The sequence below is a fragment of the Plectrocnemia conspersa genome, unplaced genomic scaffold, assembly GCF_051122295.1.
Source record: "Plectrocnemia conspersa isolate PC_06_02 unplaced genomic scaffold, ASM5112229v1 ptg000008l, whole genome shotgun sequence".
Taxonomy (NCBI): Eukaryota; Metazoa; Arthropoda; class Insecta; order Trichoptera; family Polycentropodidae; genus Plectrocnemia; species Plectrocnemia conspersa.
The window spans coordinates 11,398,718-11,419,744 of NW_028277172.1; the positions used below are offsets into that span (position 1 = coordinate 11,398,718).

Below are 21,027 nucleotides of genomic sequence, written 5' to 3' on the forward strand. Positions count from 1 at the left end.
TATTTTTGTATATATATATATATATATATATATATATATATAAAATAACATCTGTTTATTTCGGTTCGGTTCATATTCAAGCACGCAGCCACAAAAAATGGAACAAATTATGATTTTTAAAGAAATCAATTTTAATCACAAGTGAACAAACACAATCATCTAGTGAAACATCCGATAAAAAGGTATACGATTTAGAGGATTTTTTAAGAAGTAAAGAATTGGCAATAGAGATACAGATATATTCCTATTTTATTTTTATTGAATAGCTTTAACCAAGTACAAAGATTACACAGGAATAAATATTTTTTAGAGTTTTGGGAGAAAAATAAAAATACATATCCTCATTTACACAAAATTTCAATGGTAGTTTTAGGAGCTCCAGCAACACAAGTTAGTGTTTAAAAATCTATCTCTGGCCTAACAGTTATTTTTATTATACCTTTAATTAATTATATATAAAATTATTATTTATATTATATTATTGTATCAATTATTTTGTTTGCTTATAAACAATAGAATAAATAAAATGTTTTAAAATATGGTAGAAAATTATATTTTAATACAAATAAAAACCGTAAAAACTGATATTTATTCCGGAACAAAAAAATAACGGTTTGATGCCTTGGTTTTAGTCACCCCCAACAAAGTTGACCGGTTCTATAAGAAACGCATGTCTGCAGCAGGGTTAGACCGCTGTTAGAAGCTGCTACATGTGGAAGGGGCTCGGATTGAAGCTGTCATCTTGGTGCACACAACTCAATCGTGCCGGGACCATCGTGGTCGCCGTGCGTTCCGTTTGGTCGCATTGGCGCCAAATCGACGACCAAATATCTCAAGTGCCTAGAATATAATATAAAATACTACTACTTTAAACTTTGTGCATTGTGATATAAAAACAATCGATTCCAGTTTGACTCTAAATACGTTTTGTGTTGTTTGATTTTGTTCCACGAGAAATGAAAACGTCCAGAAGGGAGATGTGACGTATGCGCTGTGCTTGTAAAAGGTGAATATAGCTTTATAACTAAAATAATTCCAGAGTAATAAAATAGTATGTTATGGTAACATATATGATAAACTTTCAACCTCTGATCCTTGTATTTGTCATCAACACTGCTCGTATATTATTATTTTATTACTCTATTTCCAATTAAAATTAATTAACATGATAAATAACAAAATTTAATTATGTATATATGCAATCTAAATTCCTTGCTTATTAGTTTTTGTAGTATTGAATTGTCTGAAAGATGTTTTTAACCAAAATTATATTTTGACGCAAAATTTCAAACGCTAAAGTAGTCGATCTATTTTTAACCCTTTCTCTTTTTACGCAAAGAGAGAAGGACATAAATGTCTCCCCAGTTAGATTTATTTTTATTTTCGAATCGATTCGCTTTAGCTCGTATCGCGTTTTCAAAGAAGTCTTTAGGCATGCAACGTTAAATTTAATTTATATAGATACATAAATCTAGTATAACTCTTACAAAATCAAAGTTACAGAACAAATTTATTATTATAATACATAGTTTTATGTAAATAAAATATTCGAAAATATTGTTGTATCTTATAAAAACACATACAACGTAACTTTATTTATATGTAAAGTCGAGTTTGTGTTTCAAATATGGCAAATATTTTTTATTTTTGTGGATAATCATTTTTAATTTGATGATTTTTATTGCTTATATGTTATGCTAACGATAAGGAATTTACATTATTTCAAAGTGAACTTCATGAATTTGTGATACAAATATTAAATGAAGTATTTGTTAAAAAACTATTCATGCTATCAAAAAACTAATTACAGTGTAAGACGAAATGTATCTATGTTACCTAAAATTATAATTTTAAGAACATACTGATAAACAATTATATTAAATTTATTAGAAATGAAATATTTTCTACTTAAAAAGTCATTATTTATAATTAAAGTCTAATTTTACTGACTATTAAAAATTAAATATAGATTTTTTTGTAAAATAACTTTAAATTGAATATTTATTATTGCTTATATGTTATGATAAAAATTAAATTGACGATATCCAAAAATTTTATTTTTAGATTTTTCCAGAGGATAAATACTTTTGGAATATATTATTTTATTGTCCTTAGGTATGATATTATTTTTTAAATATATATTTCTGGGATATATATATAATAATAATATTGATTTAAAATAATGATACGAACAGTTTTTAGGAATGATTTATCTAGTCTAAAATATGTTATTTCTTAAGATTTGATAAATACATGTATACTTAAAAATAATTTAAAGAGCCTAGCTTTTTTTTAAATGTGTTGAGCGATAGTTTTATAACGTAGTTAAAGTAAACTAAAACAGGAAAGATTATACATAAACAATAAAGAATAGTTTACGATGAAAGTTCTAAACAGATCGACGTTTAATAGACGTTATAAAATTCTAAAATTATGTAGTTTAATGTTTGTGTATTTGAGGTTAATATGTTATATGTATAAAAATGAGCTTTAATTATTCTATTAAAAACTGTGTGTTAAATTTGCATAAACTTTAGATATATGCTATCGTTTTAACATAGCAAAAATTTAATATTCAATATATAAATATTAAAAATATGTATATTCTTTTTTAATTTACAATTAATAGGTAGTATTTTTTTGATAAAACAGTATAAATTTAACCTAATAAAAAAATACCAACGCGATAGATCAATGGTGTAAGTCGGTGATTAATACCTGAATGACCTGTATTAGAATATCATATGGACCATCATATTTTTCAATTTCTATCGTACTTAAGAGATCAGAATTAGTGATTATTATTTAATTATAATTCCAATCGATCATCACAGATTAAGTTTTTTTACATTTACCCAATCTTGCGGATGATTATCGTGACGAATAATTAAAATATAATATAAAATCGACCTATACTCCGTTTCTTTTAACAGAGTCACTTTGAGGTCTATCCATTTCGTCATTATTCATAAGTGAAAAAGAGATAACAAATTTGCTCTAAAGTATAAGATGCAGATGTAGGTTATTTTAAATTTTCTATATTTTGATATCTGTATTTCCGTATTCTTCAATATACATATGTATGTATATGTGTATATTGAAGAATTTTTGTTGTTCGCAATTTTCGTTTGCGCAAATATCACCGAACCGCATAGACTATAATAAATAAGATAAATGTTATTGATTTACAAACTTTGATTTCAGTCTGGTGTATCACCACTAACCTAGTAGTTGTTGATTGTAGATTTACAATTAATAAATATATAGCTTCTCGCATGTCAAGCGAATATCTTAAACGTACTTAATGTTTCAATATCTCATTACATTTCTCAATCATCGCTAAAGCTACTGCGCCTTAATTGCAGGTAATTAAATCGCATTTATCACACGATTCATCCATAATTATGTTATTTAAATCACATTTACTGAAGAAAGCGCTCGAAGATCGCTCCATATAGAGACACGCCTCGAGTGTTGCCCATTGCATTATCCAGGGATTGTAACCGGTTTACTACAACAAATTCAATGCTTGCAAATCTTCTTACCTTCCATACATAAAACATGAGGCGTGAGCCGCGGAATTATCACATCTTCCAGCCATTCTGAAAATATTCACGCCATGCCGCGACACTAACAAGCCATTGTTCTGCCAAAGCTACACCCATGGCGTCTTTCGAATAATTTATTCTTACATTTATAGAAACGAGGACAGTACATATATAGATCAAATTATCTTATGTTAATAACTAAACAAAAATTAGACTCTCTTGAGACTTGAGTGGTGCAATAAATTTATCTTGTATGTAATACATTAATACTCTTGTGTGCATCCCTTCTGAGAAGCGTGCTTAGACGATTGGGCCCTTGAAACGATTTTACCCACCCTTCTAAAGTTTCACGCGATGCGGGACTTATTGAGGGTGCAATCGAAGGCCACCACAATGTGTGTTAAAATAATAAGATAAAACACATCAATTGGGCGTGTGTTAATTGGTTGGAATTGGTGTTGTTTATGGTTATTCGCTGAGTGCGTTTGCACAGTGCTCATAAACATTGTTGTTAAACATCAGCGAAGAGAAAACACAATTAACGATTTTGTACTCGAGCAAATATAATTAAAACTCATTTAAAGCGCATGTGGCGTTTGTGTGGTTTCAGAGACTTTCAATTATTCATGTCTGCTTACCATTTCAATTGAATGCTTATAATTATGCTCATAATCAATCATTGGACAATGAAAGCTTTTTTCAGATGTGATAATTAGTCATTCGAAATTGTTTCGAACCTTCAAATTACTACACGACACGAAAACTCTTGATATATACTATGAGATTTACTTCTAGAAATGTCAACAATATGGTTTTCATTATGTATGGATCGTATATATGATAAAAATAGAATTGTCTTATTGATTCATAAGCCTAGTAAAAAATCGATCGATGGTGTTATGGATACAAGCAAAATATGATATATAAAGTAATAACCGTTTACGTGACCAAACGCTGACCTCTTGTTAGTTGTATTTGATATAATTTTTCTTGGGCGTAACTTAACCTTTAGTAGTCTAAAGGCATGTATATATTATATGTCGTGCCCAAAATGGTTTTACCATTACAGTTCAAAGGCACATATTTTTTGAAGCCATTTTAGATGACTTGATGATAAAATTTCCAGTATTTTATTTCATTAGTTACTCAGCAAAAAGATTCAGTGATTCCTAACATTTTTACCTGGATTGTTAAATTACTAAAATTCATCGTAAAATCTGTTATCCATCGATGGAATTTTGAAACGATTTTTTTATCAATCTGTACCACCCGCTTAAAATCCAGATGTGTGGATTTTAATCCATGGTTCGCAATCTAAAAAAATTGTTTTTACATTTATGTACATATTTTCTTTAAATTAATTAAATTACTGTTTTTAATTCAACTCAATATTTAAAACCATTTTTTTTGAGAGCATTAAATTAGATCTATAACACTGAATGTTTTATTTTAATCAAGAGTAGTCCTTCAGTTGTACGATACATTGTTCATGTTGAAGGATATCATATATATAAGGTGTTCCAACGTCAGTTTCCGAAGATTTAAAAAATAAAACACAAATTTTAAGATACCTGCGGATTTTTTTAATAATCGATCATTTGATGTATGAAAAATCTCTGAACCTTTAGCAGCAGCCGATTCTTTCTATGTAATTTTTTTGTACGTTTCGGGCGGTATCTCGGCTATAACTTGGCGGATGTTGAGTTTTAGGTGCTCAAACGGCGTTAAATCGCATGATATTGGGGACTAGTTGTCCCCCCTCCTTTAATTTTTTTCAGAAAAATGCATGTCATTTAATGAAATATGAATCTTAATGAAACCGAAATATTAAAAAACAACCACTGACTGGTCATCTTTTGCCCCCCCCCCCCCATGAACAATCTGAAATGACATCCCTGATTTTAAATCAGTAATTTTCGGGCTATCCCTCAAAAAAAATCTATCCCGAAAATATTTTTAAGATATGTCATTTCAGTGAAATTATATCGGAATACATTTTCACCGGTAGATATATATTTTTACCAGTGAAAATATAATTTATATTATAATTTAATAGATATGTTGATATTGGAATACTATGTATAAAATAAATAATCATACAATGAAAATTAATGTAGACACAGTTAAAATGCCCATCAAGATAAGATCTAAGGTTTTGATATTTGACCTAGTTAATTCAAAACTATTTAATGTAAGAGGTTTAACCGTGTGCCTTGAATTTGTTTTTTATAAATATCTGTTGCTGTGATCTCAACTAAAATAAGACGATCTTTGAGTAAAAATTATGTGTTCGTGCATGTATTGTTCTTTCAGGTAGTAAATGGTATTTTTAATGTGTAGAAATATTAATTTAAGTTCGTCCGAAATATTATTTTAAAAATTTAAATAAAAGATTGAACATCCCTTACTTGTTCAATGCACATTTGCATCTTCCATCACGCATTCGTCCACAAGGCGCATTTGCCGCAATACATTATTGAGTCATTAAAAAGAAATTGAGGCAAAAATACTACAGTATCCCTCCAAGCATTTTCACATTTTTTTTATCAATAAATACAGCAGATGGCACATGTGATATAGCCGTCTAAATCTTTTTCGCAAATGTCACGTTCTTCAATACTTCTTGAAGGCATTGTGCCATTGAAATCACAATTTTATTGTGTTCCTGTACGCAATTGATTTTTTTTTCTAAAGCAGTACGTTCACAATGAGGAGAAAAAGGACGCGTATGCCATTCGAATGGTAAAGAGGATTATAATGTCTGTCCGTCCATATGGCGTGCTTCGAGCGCTCTTCAAAGATCCCTCTAAAATAATAAATAATAACTGTTTATCATTTTTTCACGTGACTTTGCAACACGAACAAACATCCCGTTTTGAAGCAAAGTTTAAAACGCAAAAAGGTACTTTCCAGACTTGCATAAACATAACACTCCAAAAGCAAACATAAATATTTGCCAACGCGATAAGAGACTCGCCGAATTATTGTAGCTGTTCTTAACTTTAATGTCAACTGGGTTATCATGCATTGTTATCATAAACGCAGAAGAATCTTTCCTAAACATGGAATGTCATCGCACTGCGGATTTTTGAGAACCACCGGTCCAAAACTTCTATACCTGCACAACACAATGAAACCATGCATCGACGCACATGTGTCCATACACACAGTCCTGGTTTTCTTTTTTGAAATTATCTCAACCAGTCCTAATGTCTTTCTTAATACATCTTAATTTACCTTAAACTACCTAAATGCTTGCGGGTACGTTTATCGCACACAATAGCATTTTTTGCAACTTACTATAATTTACGTAACATATTATTATGAAGACTCATATTCTCAACATGTGTGTTCTCAGGATCGTATTTCAATCCAAATGAGATGGTTCTGTAGTGTAGAAAATTAGTAATTGGAAGCATGTGTGGTTCAGAAAGTGTTTTCACATAAATGTGTTGTTCGTTGCAAATATTTTAAGTGCACCTGTGTGGTTCTTTACTATGAAACTAAACAAACATATGCACTTATGTGCCTTGGTTATCTTTTAAAAGGAATTTTAATTGCTTTGAAAAATGAGATGCTTAATTAATCATCAAAAGAGCGAATATATATATTATTGTATTAATAGTTGGTAATAGAATTAAAGCGATAGAACGATAAGAATTGAATGAAGTTTAAAAATATCCGCATTTATTAAAACACTCCTTTATGTTTCTAATCATAATATTGTTTTATCTACTCAGGGTGTATTATACTTATACTTATAAATAAAATATAAAATAATCTTTTACATTTATATATAAGGTATAGGTCGATAATTTAACACAATCATTTATTGTTCATTGCGTTTCGTATCTTTGCGAATACTAGCTTTTAATTTTAGGTTTTTATGAATTTAACTTTACATTGATCATTAATACCAACACGAATGTAAGTCATTTAGTATGATGCTGCGGAATTTACTGCAATTATGAGTCTGCAAAAATACATTGTAAAGACTCACTCAATGTTGTAAAATTCTAGAATTATACAGTACTTTTATGCCATAGATATGAAATTACTAAATTTATAAGCTGGTTCAAATTTCAGCTTTTATAAAATATAAAATACTATAATGGCTTTTTAAAAAAAGTTTTTTTTTCTTTATAAAATCGAATCGTTTTTATATTCGTTTTCATATTTTTTTACGGCTAATTGTGTAAAAATATATTTAATCGTTTTTAACTATTCTCTATTAAAATATTTGTGCAAGAATTCGTTCATACTTGTAGTAAATATTTAAAAAAAAAAAGTTTTTGTGCATTTTAACAACGCAGGTAGTCATTTTTTCTTTGATATATATTTGCATTTATCTAATTAAACATAATTTAAAAAATCAAAAACATTAATTAAAAATAGATTACATTGTCTTGAGTTATAAATGCATATTCGCATTTTCATTTCAAAGCTTTCATTATATAACATATAAAAATCAAAATTATAGTCTAATTGAATTTATTTTAATATATTCAACTGTTTTAATGTTATAGTCAGGGCCCTGGGAAAACAATGATTCCGGACCTCATGACAAAAATGGCATTTTATTTTTTAAAATCGTAATATAATTTCTTGAATAAATAATAATAGGTACGGGTTAACCCTTTCTATGCTACAAATAAATATAAAAATTAGCCACCGTTGCGACATATTTTAATTAGGCATTAAAAATATCTACTCATATTTACTTAATAATTAGTCGTGTTTTCATTCCTGCTCAGTGTTGCCATATAGTGAATTTCCAGTCCAGGTCAAAAATAATAACATTGTGCCATCGCGATGAAAACGCTCGATTATTAAGAGTAAGAATCATAACAATATTACGAGTAAGAATCGAATAAAGCACATCTAAACCAAATTTTGACCAATAGAAGAGCGCAAAAAACAATTATTACTTCTCAGAAGTCAAAAATCCACGTCAAAAGCAATAAAATCATGCCGTCACCGTCGTAGTGGGAACGCTCGTTACCGAGCGTTCCCACTGCGACGGCGCCGACACGATTTTATTGCTTTTGACGTGAATTCTTGCCTTCTGAGAAGTGATAATTGTTTTTGCGCTCTCCTATTGACCAAAATTCCGTTTGAATATATTTTGATCAGCCCTCTTATATTGTAAGTCCATAGTAATATCGGTTAGGATAGTTATCATATTTTTAAAACATAGTGTAATATCGAAATGCAGATGAACTATGGAGCATTATGTGAGATGTTCATCTGTATTATTCTTCCGCTTATTTTCCCCTGAGAGATGAGTTGGCTTAGTTTATATTTTGGACTTGACCTAATGAAAGTTCTAAAACTTAGAACTTTCATTAGGTTAAGTTTGGGTTTAAACACCGAATGGATGTTTCACAACTGTCAAATTGAGTTTCATTGACATTTTAGAGCAGCATATTAGCGCCTATCAGTTAAATTATATTTTCGCTAGTAGAAATATGTATCTACTGGTGAAAATGTATTTGGACTACACTAGTGAAAATATATCTTAACTGAAAAATACGCATTCACTGTAACATTTATACTTCGCATGTAAATAAATAATTGTCTGTTTTATTGAAGGCAATTTATTCTGTTCTGTCGTAATATAAATACAACACCAACAACGCACAGTATGTTTAAAAAGTTTCGTTCTTGCGATTTTAATCTTTAAAATGAGCCACGTGATGGATAATAATGGTTTAAAAACTGGGTGCCGCATGAATTTAAATGAGCATCAGAATAGAATTCGTCTAGAAGCTAATCTAACAAAGGCGAATTTTTTTTACATAGTATTGTTACTTGTGATAAAAAATTGTCAATCGATTACAGTGAATGTCTACTGTAGCCAATTGGATTAAATTATGAGGGAGCTTGCGATTAATTAGTCGAGATTGCTCAATATAGACAAGCAACGTTGCTCAAACTACAGAAGCTGAATTTAGAAACTCTGTAAGGAAATCTTAAGGCTGATTTTCCTGCTGTTTTACTTGGCATAATAACACTTAGTAGGGAATTCTATAAAAATGTTTAAAAATATTTTTTTCTAACATAACCATGTAGTAAGTTATATTTATACTTGATTTATTACCTTGCTTGTTAACTACCGTTAGGGTATGTTAAGCCAAGTATAACTACAATATAAATATACCGCAGTTGTTCTTTAAATAATTTCTAAACTGCTCGCCGAGTGTTAGTTAACAATATCATCAAGAAACATTTAAATTGAGGGTCAACACTCATAATGAACATGTCAAGCAACTGCTCACGTTCTCACTTAATATTAATGTATTTTAAATTGATAAATACAACTTTTACTGGCGTTCAAAATGAGCAACAATAGCAGATTGCAAATTTATTTCAGTCTCCCGATTTTATACTATGTCTAAGGTAGCATAATTGTGTTGTTAACAAAACTTGGTTTCGTTGACCACCTGCTCCGAAAGAGCAGGTGCTTTTTTACCTCCAATTCTACGCGAGTGTGTATGTATTCAGATTAAACCAAAGGTAGCGCAAAAAAATCACAGCTTCTCAGAAGCAGCTTCCGAAGCGCGATTAAATCTTGAAGTTAGCGTAACAAATTAATTACATGCATATAATGCATATGTAAAAAGTGTTTATATTTTACACTTCTAGAGACTTGATAATATTTGTACAATCCATTCACTCTTGTCGTGATTGCTCCGTGTAAATGTTTACACTTGCACGTTACCTCTTCTTTAATCATTGGCTCACAAATGTCTTTTATTCTATTCACGAAGTCAATTCATTGAAAAGTGGCAATTATGGCCAATTCACAACTGTGTATATTGAGAGAAATTAATTAGCATTGTTTTGTGTATATAAATATTAATTATACATTATTAAAACGCTATAAATAATAAGAATAGTAAAATCGTTTCGCTTTTAAATAGTTCAACGATTCACTGATAAACTTAATGATAATACTTAGGAGCGACTTGTTTATTGCTTCATGATAAGAGGCACGTAAATGACATTTTCTTGCATAATTGCTTTCAGTTCCATTTCAACTCTTGGCAAGTGGAGACATAATTATAATATTTTATGTATGAGTAACAATGCGAATTACTTTGATTAAAAACATCTTAAATTACCAAAGAACGTTTGCAATTGGATATATGCGATAATGAATCAAATTCATTAGGCTTCAAATAACAATTTATAAACAAGGAGTTAGTTTGTAGTTGACCGTCGTTCGGATGGGAAACACGTCTTTGAATTCCTTAGGAGCATCGAAACAGTGAGTTGATTATAAATTATCTATTAATAATAATAAAATTAATATATGTATCGCTTATATAGTATGTATATATATAAAATAAAATATAAAGCCCATATTTATAATTTATAACATCTGGCTAACACAAAAACTGTCATCGATGACAATAAATTATATAGCCAACAATAAAAAAAGTTAACCAGTCACAGTTAAAGTTGATTTATGTTTGCTTTAAAACGTGAACGTATTAATTAAAGTTCTAAAAACATATCCATAATATAAAAACATGCTTAAATACGTGTAATGTTTGTGCTACGCTTATCATTAACTATGTGACAAACGTGAAGAGCATGACTTTGTATTGTATTTCTTTAGGTAATCAATTGAAACTTGTGCCAAATATTTTAAGATGACATACATTTTTATATAAATATATTGAACACTAATTTGTATTGTTTTTTTTATTTTATAAATGTCTTTATAAATTTAATAATATTATCAATATTATATTACAGTATATTATATAATATTATCTAATCTGCAATATTATGTTGTAACAATAAAGTGTTAAAGCTACTCATAGCTTAGATTTAACACAAATAAATATAATTTAAATTGTATAGATAACTTAAATAATATTGTAAAGAATTGATAATGAAATGAAGTGCTTATTGATGTTTATACTTATATATTTTATATAACCATTACAAAAGGTATACAAAAAAACACAAAAAATTCTCCATTTATATATTAGCTTCGAAACATACTAAGTGGTTAACTTATTAAATAAATGGTTCTTATAAATTGGCTTACAACAGTTAATGATGACAAAATTGTTCTTGAAGTAACCAAACTTATTAACGTTTTACTAAATTAATTAAAAAAATTAAATGAGTCTTTAATAAATGTATCTTCAATCCATGCTTTAATAAATTATATTAAAATTCAAGTAGTAATGAATTTCTTAATTATTTATAATTTATAAGCATAAATTATTAATTAATACAGTTTATATAATAGATATTTCTTAATTTTTATATTGTAATTACTATTATTTTTGTTTTTATTTATTTTATTTTTATATAAATGTTGCTATATTTATAAAAACAAAAAACTGATCACCTTCGAAATCATCATATTTCGTACATAAATAAACATATTATATATTTATTTATTAATTTATTTTACATTAAAAATAATTAAAAACTTAAATTAATATTAAAAAAATAAAATTTGATCAACATTAAAATTCATTATTAAATTCTGAAACATCTTATGATGAAAAAATATTTTAAAATAGCATGTAAGTAGGGATTCCAATCCCGGGCCAACATTTTGATCCCGGGATTTCGGTATTGAAATTAGTCGATCCCGGGATCCCGGGACCAGTCCCGGGATAATTTTCATGTTATTTTATCGATAAAAATAATTTAAAATGAATAATACAATATATTTTTACATCTGTTTTTTATAACGTACAATGTATAAAGTACGTATAAATTTAGTCTTGGACTTAAAATAGAAAATAATATAATAAAAATAAAAAAGGGAAGGTCTTATATATTTATTTGAGAAGAAAAAATGAACTTTTGACAATGTATGTACATACTATGTACATTCATAGACACAATTAATTGAAAACATTATTTTGAATAAAACTCACAAAGTAACATCAAAGCATCAAGTGTTTTATCATTTAGCCTTGATCTGATTTTGGTTCCTAAGCAGCCTGCTGCTGAAAAAGCACGTTCAGACTCACAGCCTCAAAGATTCACAGATGACACGTGCAACTCGCGCAAGTTTGTACACGAAATATAACGATGTTGTCAATAATAATTCGATTGTGCTTGATAAATCAACCAATCCGAAAAATTCGGGATTATGTTTTATAATCCCGGGACTCATCGGGTATTGAAAATCGTCCGGGATCCCGGGATCCCGAATCCCGGGATCCCGGTGGAATCCCTACATGTAAGTAATAATAAAAAGTAATTTTGTAAAATATTTTTGTATTGTTGCCTTAAATATTGCTAAGGCAGGAAGAGCATAGAATTAATGAATGATTCAACGAGTTCGTGGTCTAATTATTTTATATATTGTCCATTTAAATTGTCCTCATTATAAACTTTATGATAATATTACAATTGCAATGTATTATAATTAAATATATAAAATTTATTTGCATAAAAAAATGTTTTTTTTTTTAATAATTGTTTACTAAGATATTAATGAAATATTAACTTAATTTATGATAATAATTTAGTGACATTTACTACAAAACAAGTTTACCAATCTCAGTTTTTAATCACGATTTACAAATGTTTACATAACATGATAAAAACAAAAATAAGTAAGAGAAAATATTTACTTTGAGAACAGTTTTAAGGTTTTAACTATTTTATCTAATAAATTCAAATTATGTTTTTTTGGCATTGCATTAGCATAATGCTTATTTACTATAAAATGTTTTCATCTTATAAATAATATATTTTTAATATTTTATTTATGATAATACATTAAACAAATAATTAAGTTTTTTTTTATTAAATAACAAAGGAATCATTAAAAATTACGTATCATATATTACAAAGGATTAAGTGGCTAGTGGCAACCTTGGCGACGTTGAAAAGAAGCACATTAATTTTAGCAATTTTTAAGACAGATATTTAAGCGGTAATAATTTTAGTTTTATCTATAGATGACTTTATACCTTGTAATATTATTTCGTACCGTAAGTAACACGTGGCTCTTGGCACTACGGTCGCGTAACAATTGAGCCCCATATGTGGCGCATGGCATTATAACGGTGAAATAGATTGTTGTTAATATTATATGAAATTAAATTATATATGGAGTTTTATCCGTTTAACTATGCATTCAAAGTTAGGTAGTTCACTAATATTACTTACACGCGACGTGTCTCCTTCAAATTTCCACATCAATCACGCATCGAAACAAAGATTTATGTCCTTACAGTATTTTGTATTCAGATTGTATTCCATTATAAATCGGCGAAACGTGACACGATTCATTAAAAATCGCCAATCGGCTAACTGAATTTGTACCATAACTAAAATCGCTCGCGGCGCCTAAAGAATCATGTCTTCATATATATAAAAATTTGCATGCTTAAAAGCGTATCATTACATAATAGCGTCTTTTGCGGCGCTTGTATAAAATTACATTTTGACGATAATGATAGCTTTGACGTTAGGTCTTAATTTTATTTTTTGATTTGTTACAGGAATAGTGATGTGGGTGTGCGCGATCCTACTGTTGTGGGCGACGGGACTCGCTCAGGGGTCACCAAACGGTGGCGTGCGACAGGGCGACTGCGCCAACGTCCATAGGCGCTGCATATACAGGGAAGGATGCGGAAAAGCCTTCTCAAACTATATGTTGTGGTGTTCGGATGTGGTGCACGGAGCACCGGGCTGCTCCGAACCTTGCCAGCACGCCCTCATAGCGTTGGTTTCGACCGAGGAAGGCAACGAACTTATGAACGTAAGTCGATCTTGTACGAGCATAAACACCGATCGATTCGATCTCGAGTAGTTGTTAACGATGTTTTATTATCTTGCAGTGCGATTGCGATGAAGAGTACTGCATGAACACTAAGCAGAGGATGGAGATATGCAGGCCGCATGTATTAAGAGGTGCTCAAAACGAGACAATGTCTTGCAGATTGTCTCAGCTGATTTGCGTGGCCGATTCCACCTGCGCTGCGGCTCTAAAATTCTACCAAAGGAACTGTAGAGCCGTTTTCGACGGCAGAAAATGCTCCAGGAAGTGCCACAACTCGATCATGATCCTCAGAAAACAAGAAAAAGCCAACAAGCTAAGCAACTGCAAGTGCGATGGTTTCGAAAACTACGACTGTCCGAGGGTCAAGAGCAACATGGATAGACTATGCTTCAAAATTAAGTCCAAATTAGAAGATTACGAAACAACAACCCTCAGTGATGACATAAGAAGCAACACCATCAATTCCGCAGATCGAACCAGACAAACAATAAACTCTATAGTTATATTTTCAATTGTGAAATATCTAACGACGTGATACTATAATAATGTGAATGTGTGAAAAAATGGACACGGTTTTAAAATTTTGCGCTCAAAGTGTGTTTACATTAGGATTACGGCGAATCTAAAATATGGCGTAGTAACTTGCCGACCTCCCAAATGTAAACCGGTTCTACAGCATCCCTCCAACATCTACAAAGATATCCGCCTACGTGCAGGTCGATACTTCCTCAAACACATCCCCACGAGGAAGTGATCGCTGATTACTGTAATCCTTTGAATGTGTGGGTAAATATATATATATATATATATATATATATATATATATATATATATATATATATATATATATATATATATATATATATATATATATATATATATATATATTATTATTATTATTAGAATGTCAGGATTCATCGCAATGACAACTTACTTTTCGATATTTCGGCAGCGATACTCTGCTGTGTTTATATGAGTATTGCTGCCGAAATATCGGACAGTTGTCATCATGATGAATTCCGGCATTCTAATAATATTAAGACCCGCGAATATCTAAATATATATAATATATATATATATATATATATATATATATATATATATATATATATATATATATATATATATATATATATATATATATATATAATAATTTAAAAAAATACAAATTTAATAAAACCACAGTGTACCAAAGTGAGATTATTAAACTTATGAGTATAGATTATAAGGTTTATGGGGTCGTCTTGTATTATATAAAATTTTATATATTCGACCTCGAAAAATACGACTACTTTATAATAGCTAAAGCCTGGTTGACCGGGCTTTACCGATCGTAATTCCGATAGTTCAAATAGTTGATAATTCGATTTAGAAAAAATAGATAAAAAACATTTATTATTTATTAAATTATTGAAATATTTATATGATTACTTGTTAAATGTATTATTTGTATGGATTCCGTTTTTTTATTTTAATTTTGCAGTTCCTTAGCGACATAGCATTTTAATTTTTCCACTGACCAAAGAACATGCAATAAATCAGTATTTTTCTTTTTTGTAAGTATTGAAGTGTAAATCACATATCTAAAATATATATGAAGACGTCAAGGGAAAAGTGGGGCATTTTTTTTAATAATATAAAATTCGTAGATTTGCCTTCAATTATTGTTTTTTGCGAACATATCTTATAAATAAATCAGTACTAGAAGAATAATTTTTAAATAAAATTTAAATTAGCTAATTTACCCCTGGCGTTTTTATATTGGTCCTGTAGTTTTAAAGGAATATGACGAAAAATTAACCATGAAATTGGATGTATTGTATGTGTCTTAAGAGATTTTAGAACCACATTTCGATATAGTAGACATTTTATTTAAAACTGTAGGATCGAAATATATACATTGATATTTTAGTTTTAGATCGGTTTTTGTATTATATACTATATTGTTTAAATTTTATAAATATTCGATACATTCGAGTACCTTTAGCTGTACATAATATATTTTTTGTAATATATAACTGTGCATGTTGTACAAACATATTTTTATATAATTTATATGAATAATTGTCATTTTTATTCCATGATTAAATAAATTATTCTGTGTTCAACGATCGATTTCGTTTAATTTTTTTTACTTAGATTGACCTGCCATTGTTGCAATACTTTTGAACACAAAGTATCAATTCTTTCGAAAGTTCGCAAATTGCCGATTGGCGAAATCTACCGCTGTAAACAAATAATAATACGTCATTATTTAATTTTTGGCTCATGAATAAACAACCAGACACCGCGGTCCCTCTTCGGACTCGTTTCTCTTTAACACTCCTGCTGACTTGGTTCTACCAGGGTGGTCCCAGAGCCAATTATTTAGAATCCGTCCCTGTCTTTCGCGAGCGATTCGCCCCGATCATTATGCGTTCGGCTCGCTCGCACCAAAACCTCTCAATTATTGTCGTACTGACTGTTCGAAAAATGAAGAAAAGCCTTAATATCGGTCTTCTCTCAATTCATAGAAAATCACCTATTATAATGTTCATGTTGTTATTTTTATTTTTTATACCCTCTTTCATATATGTTCGAGTTCAGTTAATTACCACTTGCACGAACGCATGACCCAAAGCATGTTTAAAACAATTTGGGAAGATGGCTTAATTGAGGCTTGCGGTGTCAGAAATGGTAAGTCCACAGCCGGATCGAAATTGAATTATTCGTGTGATGATCTCGTAATTTCGACGACGTGTATAGACTGTGATTTTAATAATGCGAGGAAAATAATTACGATTAATAATATAAAATTAACTTAAATTTCGTGATTGTTGATTATAAATAAAGATAAGTTCATAACATTTGTATAAATAATTTATGCACTTATTCATATACGAGATAATATAAAAAATACATTTTAATATAGCTCAATTAAATATCAAAGCTTCAAAAAAAAAAATTAAAATTTGTCTGACAGCTTGTCAGAAGATTAAGCAACCGATTAAATAAAAATTAAATAGAGGGCAAACATTTACATGGTAAAAAATTGTATTTATAGACCTAATTTCTGGTTTCTTGGTCCTTAACAGCTTCCGAAACTCTACCTCTGTGTGTATTCATACTCATCTTTCAACCTGGTCATAGAAGCCATAATTAAACATCCAACTATACATGAATATATATATATATATATATATACATATATATATTCATATAATACATCCTTGTCTGGATATAATAACAAGTAAAAGTTAACAGAGCATCATCAGATATGGCTAAAAAATAAACGATGTTTCCAATCAATATGGGTTGAAGATAAAACAAAGCAAGATGAAATTCATGATCAGTCAACAAGAGACCTAGCCAATAGACAGTATCCAAGTGGGAGAACACGTATATGAGGGCGTGCATAGCTTCTCCTGTTTAGGATCTTCACTTAATGCTCGAAGTAAACTGAACGAAGAAATTATAAAACGAATCTATCGTATCTACTAGGAAAAAAAGGTTCTGCATTTACGGATACTCAGCAGAAAAACGAAACTCACCTTATATAAAACGATTATCCGCTCCATCATTACATATGGCAGTGAAATGTGGACAACTACACAGAGGGAATAAAGTCAGCTCGGAGTCTAAAAGAAAACTTTTGCGAACAATATTCGGTCCAATCAAGGAAGTAGATGGTATATACATAATAAAAACGAACTACGAGTTAAAGGCCCTCGCAGAGCAAAAAACATCTTACGTTTCGTCAAATCTCAAAGACTGGACACAGCGACGTCATTTGTAGGGTAGGGAGACAGGTGGGGACATTTGCTCCCTTGAATTTAGCCAGAAAAATGCATGTCATTTAATGAAATCGAAATACTGACTGACCATATTTTGTCCCTCCCTGAAAAAATCTGAAATGACATCCCTGATACTATATGTGTCCATCCAATATGTTAACGCTCATCATCATTGTGTTGGAAATAAGGGTGCGTATACGCATGCATGCATACATATACAGTTTTCCGCGAATTTGTTTACACCGATAGGAGAACGTTACCAATACTTAATCAGGGCTGTTTTAAGGGTAGGGAGACCATACGTTAGAAATTGAATTAAAAATGATAATGTGTTATATTTTGATTATAAATTATTGTCATGTTGTGGTATTTTGTAATCAATAAAACAATTCCTGTATTCTATTGTTATTTTTAAAAATATTATATTAAATAAATATTCAACCTGATCTCATGTTTTTAAGTTAAATATGTATATAAATAAACAAAATAAGCAGAAAAGTGATATTTTATAGTTTCCTCAACAAATTAAATTAAAAAAGGAAAAATTAATTGAACGTGTAATTTCACATGGTCACCCTAAAATATTTCTCACCAACACTATATCGATGAGCGTTCACATCTTGGACGGACTGTACTGAATGCTAATAAAATTTCGATATTTCGTTTAATTAAAAGTATGGTAGAGAAAGTCTAAATAGCATATATAATAGATCGTTGATCAAAAGAGAGTTAAAAGTGTTATTTTTAACCAAGTAATGTTATTTATTGTATTTATATTAATATATTATTACATTAATTTTTAATTAATTTTACTCTGTAATCCGCTGACTGACAGTTGGCAGTCGTCGGATTTTCGTATTCACAGTATTTGCTCTGAAATATAAATCTAACGGCACCACCGCTTGGATATAATACATTCGAATGCAACTATAGATGGTTAAGATCATTAATCATCGATCGTATCTTTCAAATGTAGATCGTTCGATTTTCTTACTCGTGCAATGCTCATTTTTATGTCATTGGTATTTCTTGATTTCACAACCACCACCGCAGACAATGGTCATCGGAATAATAGCATTAGCTCGCTTCAAAACTAGTTTGAAAGTTCGTTGTGAAATTATATTGACAGTCGATAACTTCCATTTATAATTTAATGTGAAGTCAATCGCCTAAAAGCGTTAAATTTTATTATCAAACTGTAATACATACAGCGCGATTTCCGCCTTTTGACTAGACGCAGGAAACGAGGATGGAGGTTTTACTATTTTTTCCTGTGTGAACTTAGGCCGTAAAAACAAAAAGGCACGAAACAAGATCTTTAACTTAATATAACATACCATAGGCCGGTGTATATTAGTGTTTAGTTCTGGCTAACAAAAAATGCCACAACCATGTTGAAAAGATCTTCCTTACTAATGATTTTTTAATTGCATACCGCGTGCGATAGACGATACACATATTTTAAAACTCTATCAAAATGTGAAGTACTCTTACTTAGTAAATTCATTCGGTGCTTAAACATGTTCGTGTCTCGCGATCTTTTCGCTATCAAAAATGGATCACTCACGTTCTGCCTCAGCGTATCTTTGTTCTAGGCCACCATTCATCTTATCGCGTTGTGTCTGTCACGGTTTGATACTTTGTCTAGATTTCAACGCGGCCACCCATTCAGCGAAAGGGTTAGTTAAATATATTTTTTAACGACAAATAATCTCATCAACTCTAATGGCATAAGCTTACAAATCGATTCGGTACGGGGATCGCGACATAAACCCGACGACTCAAGAATGCGAAGGGTTAACAGTTCAAAAGGCGTAAATAACACTAACACCTAAATTTTTCGAGCTTAGAATATCCTATAAAAATACCTGATAAGATTATGGGTATAATAGATTTTGAACAAGAAAAAATGTGTGTATTCGAATAGTTGCGCTTTTATGGCGTCCAAGATGGGGTAGCACATGGACCGCACATATCGAGATAAAATGTATATAAAACCGAAATTTATTGGACGCAAACGATATAAAGTAGACAAACTAGAATTGAACTAAAGAAGGCATTCAAAGTCAAACTTAAATAGCTTATTGTAGGTGGCATTAAGAAAATCATTTCTATTATATCTTTAGGATTGTATTTCTAGAATTATGGTATTTATAATGCGATACTTTTTTATGTAGTTTATTTAATGGTAACACATATTTTTTATTATTATCGCCTATTTACCTCAATAGTTTGTTAATATCACTAAAGTAATATTTATATTAATCAATTTTATTGTATTTTTATTAAAAAAATATTATTTGATATTTTTATTTGAAACAAGGAATGCCAAGAAGCAACCAGAAAAAAACCTGGCATATAAAATAATGCACAAAATAAATAATATAAAAGCAATTGCTGCGCAGAGACGAAAAAATAATCTATGGATTATTTTTTTATCACCGCAGAGGATTGCCATTCGTCAAGCTTTGTCCTTGACCGGACGTCCCCATTAAAATCTTCACTGCATATTGCCTGGTGCTTTATTTAAAGCATCCTCCAAAAAGGACCCCCCACTAGGGTCACCCTAAGGCTGCAGTCAGTCTCTTTTTAAATGACCAGCACCAATTCATTCTAGAGTGGCGACTTTAGATCAGTCTCTAGTTGGCGCGTCGCTGAAGATCTGCGCCCCCGGACAAAATGCCAGTGCTTAGATATATGTATGTAATTATTTTGATGTTATTATGTGATTAGATAAATTTACTGTTTAAAAATTAAAATAGAAAGCATTTTACCAGCAAGAAATGCTAGTAAAAAATATTGAAAGTGAAGGATTCAAAATCACACGAGCTTATAAATGATGTAATGATAAGTATTAATATATAAATTAATAATAATGTAGAATATTTTATTTTAATTTTCTTAAAAATATGTTAATTTTCCATATTTGATA

General features: G+C 30.0%; 1 protein-coding gene across 2 annotated transcripts; it reads left to right on the plus strand.

Moving 5' to 3' along the window:
* The first annotated feature begins 740 nt into the window (after nucleotides 1–740).
* LOC148232994 (growth arrest-specific protein 1-like) lies at nucleotides 741–15,131 on the plus strand. Of its 2 annotated transcripts, none has more exons than XM_088189729.1 (3): nucleotides 741–1,006; nucleotides 14,042–14,301; nucleotides 14,381–15,130. In XM_088189729.1, the coding sequence occupies exons 2-3, from the start codon at nucleotides 14,050–14,052 to the stop codon at nucleotides 14,855–14,857; spliced, it is 729 nt and encodes a 242-aa protein (XP_088045855.1). In that variant the 5' UTR covers nucleotides 741–1,006; nucleotides 14,042–14,049; the 3' UTR covers nucleotides 14,858–15,130. The 2 variants fall into 2 exon arrangements, with proteins under 2 accessions (XP_088045855.1, XP_088045856.1); XM_088189730.1 differs by lacking the exon at nucleotides 741–1,006 and adding an exon at nucleotides 10,565–10,818 and having other exon boundaries at nucleotides 14,381–15,131.
* The last annotated feature ends 5,896 nt before the right edge of the window (nucleotides 15,132–21,027 follow it).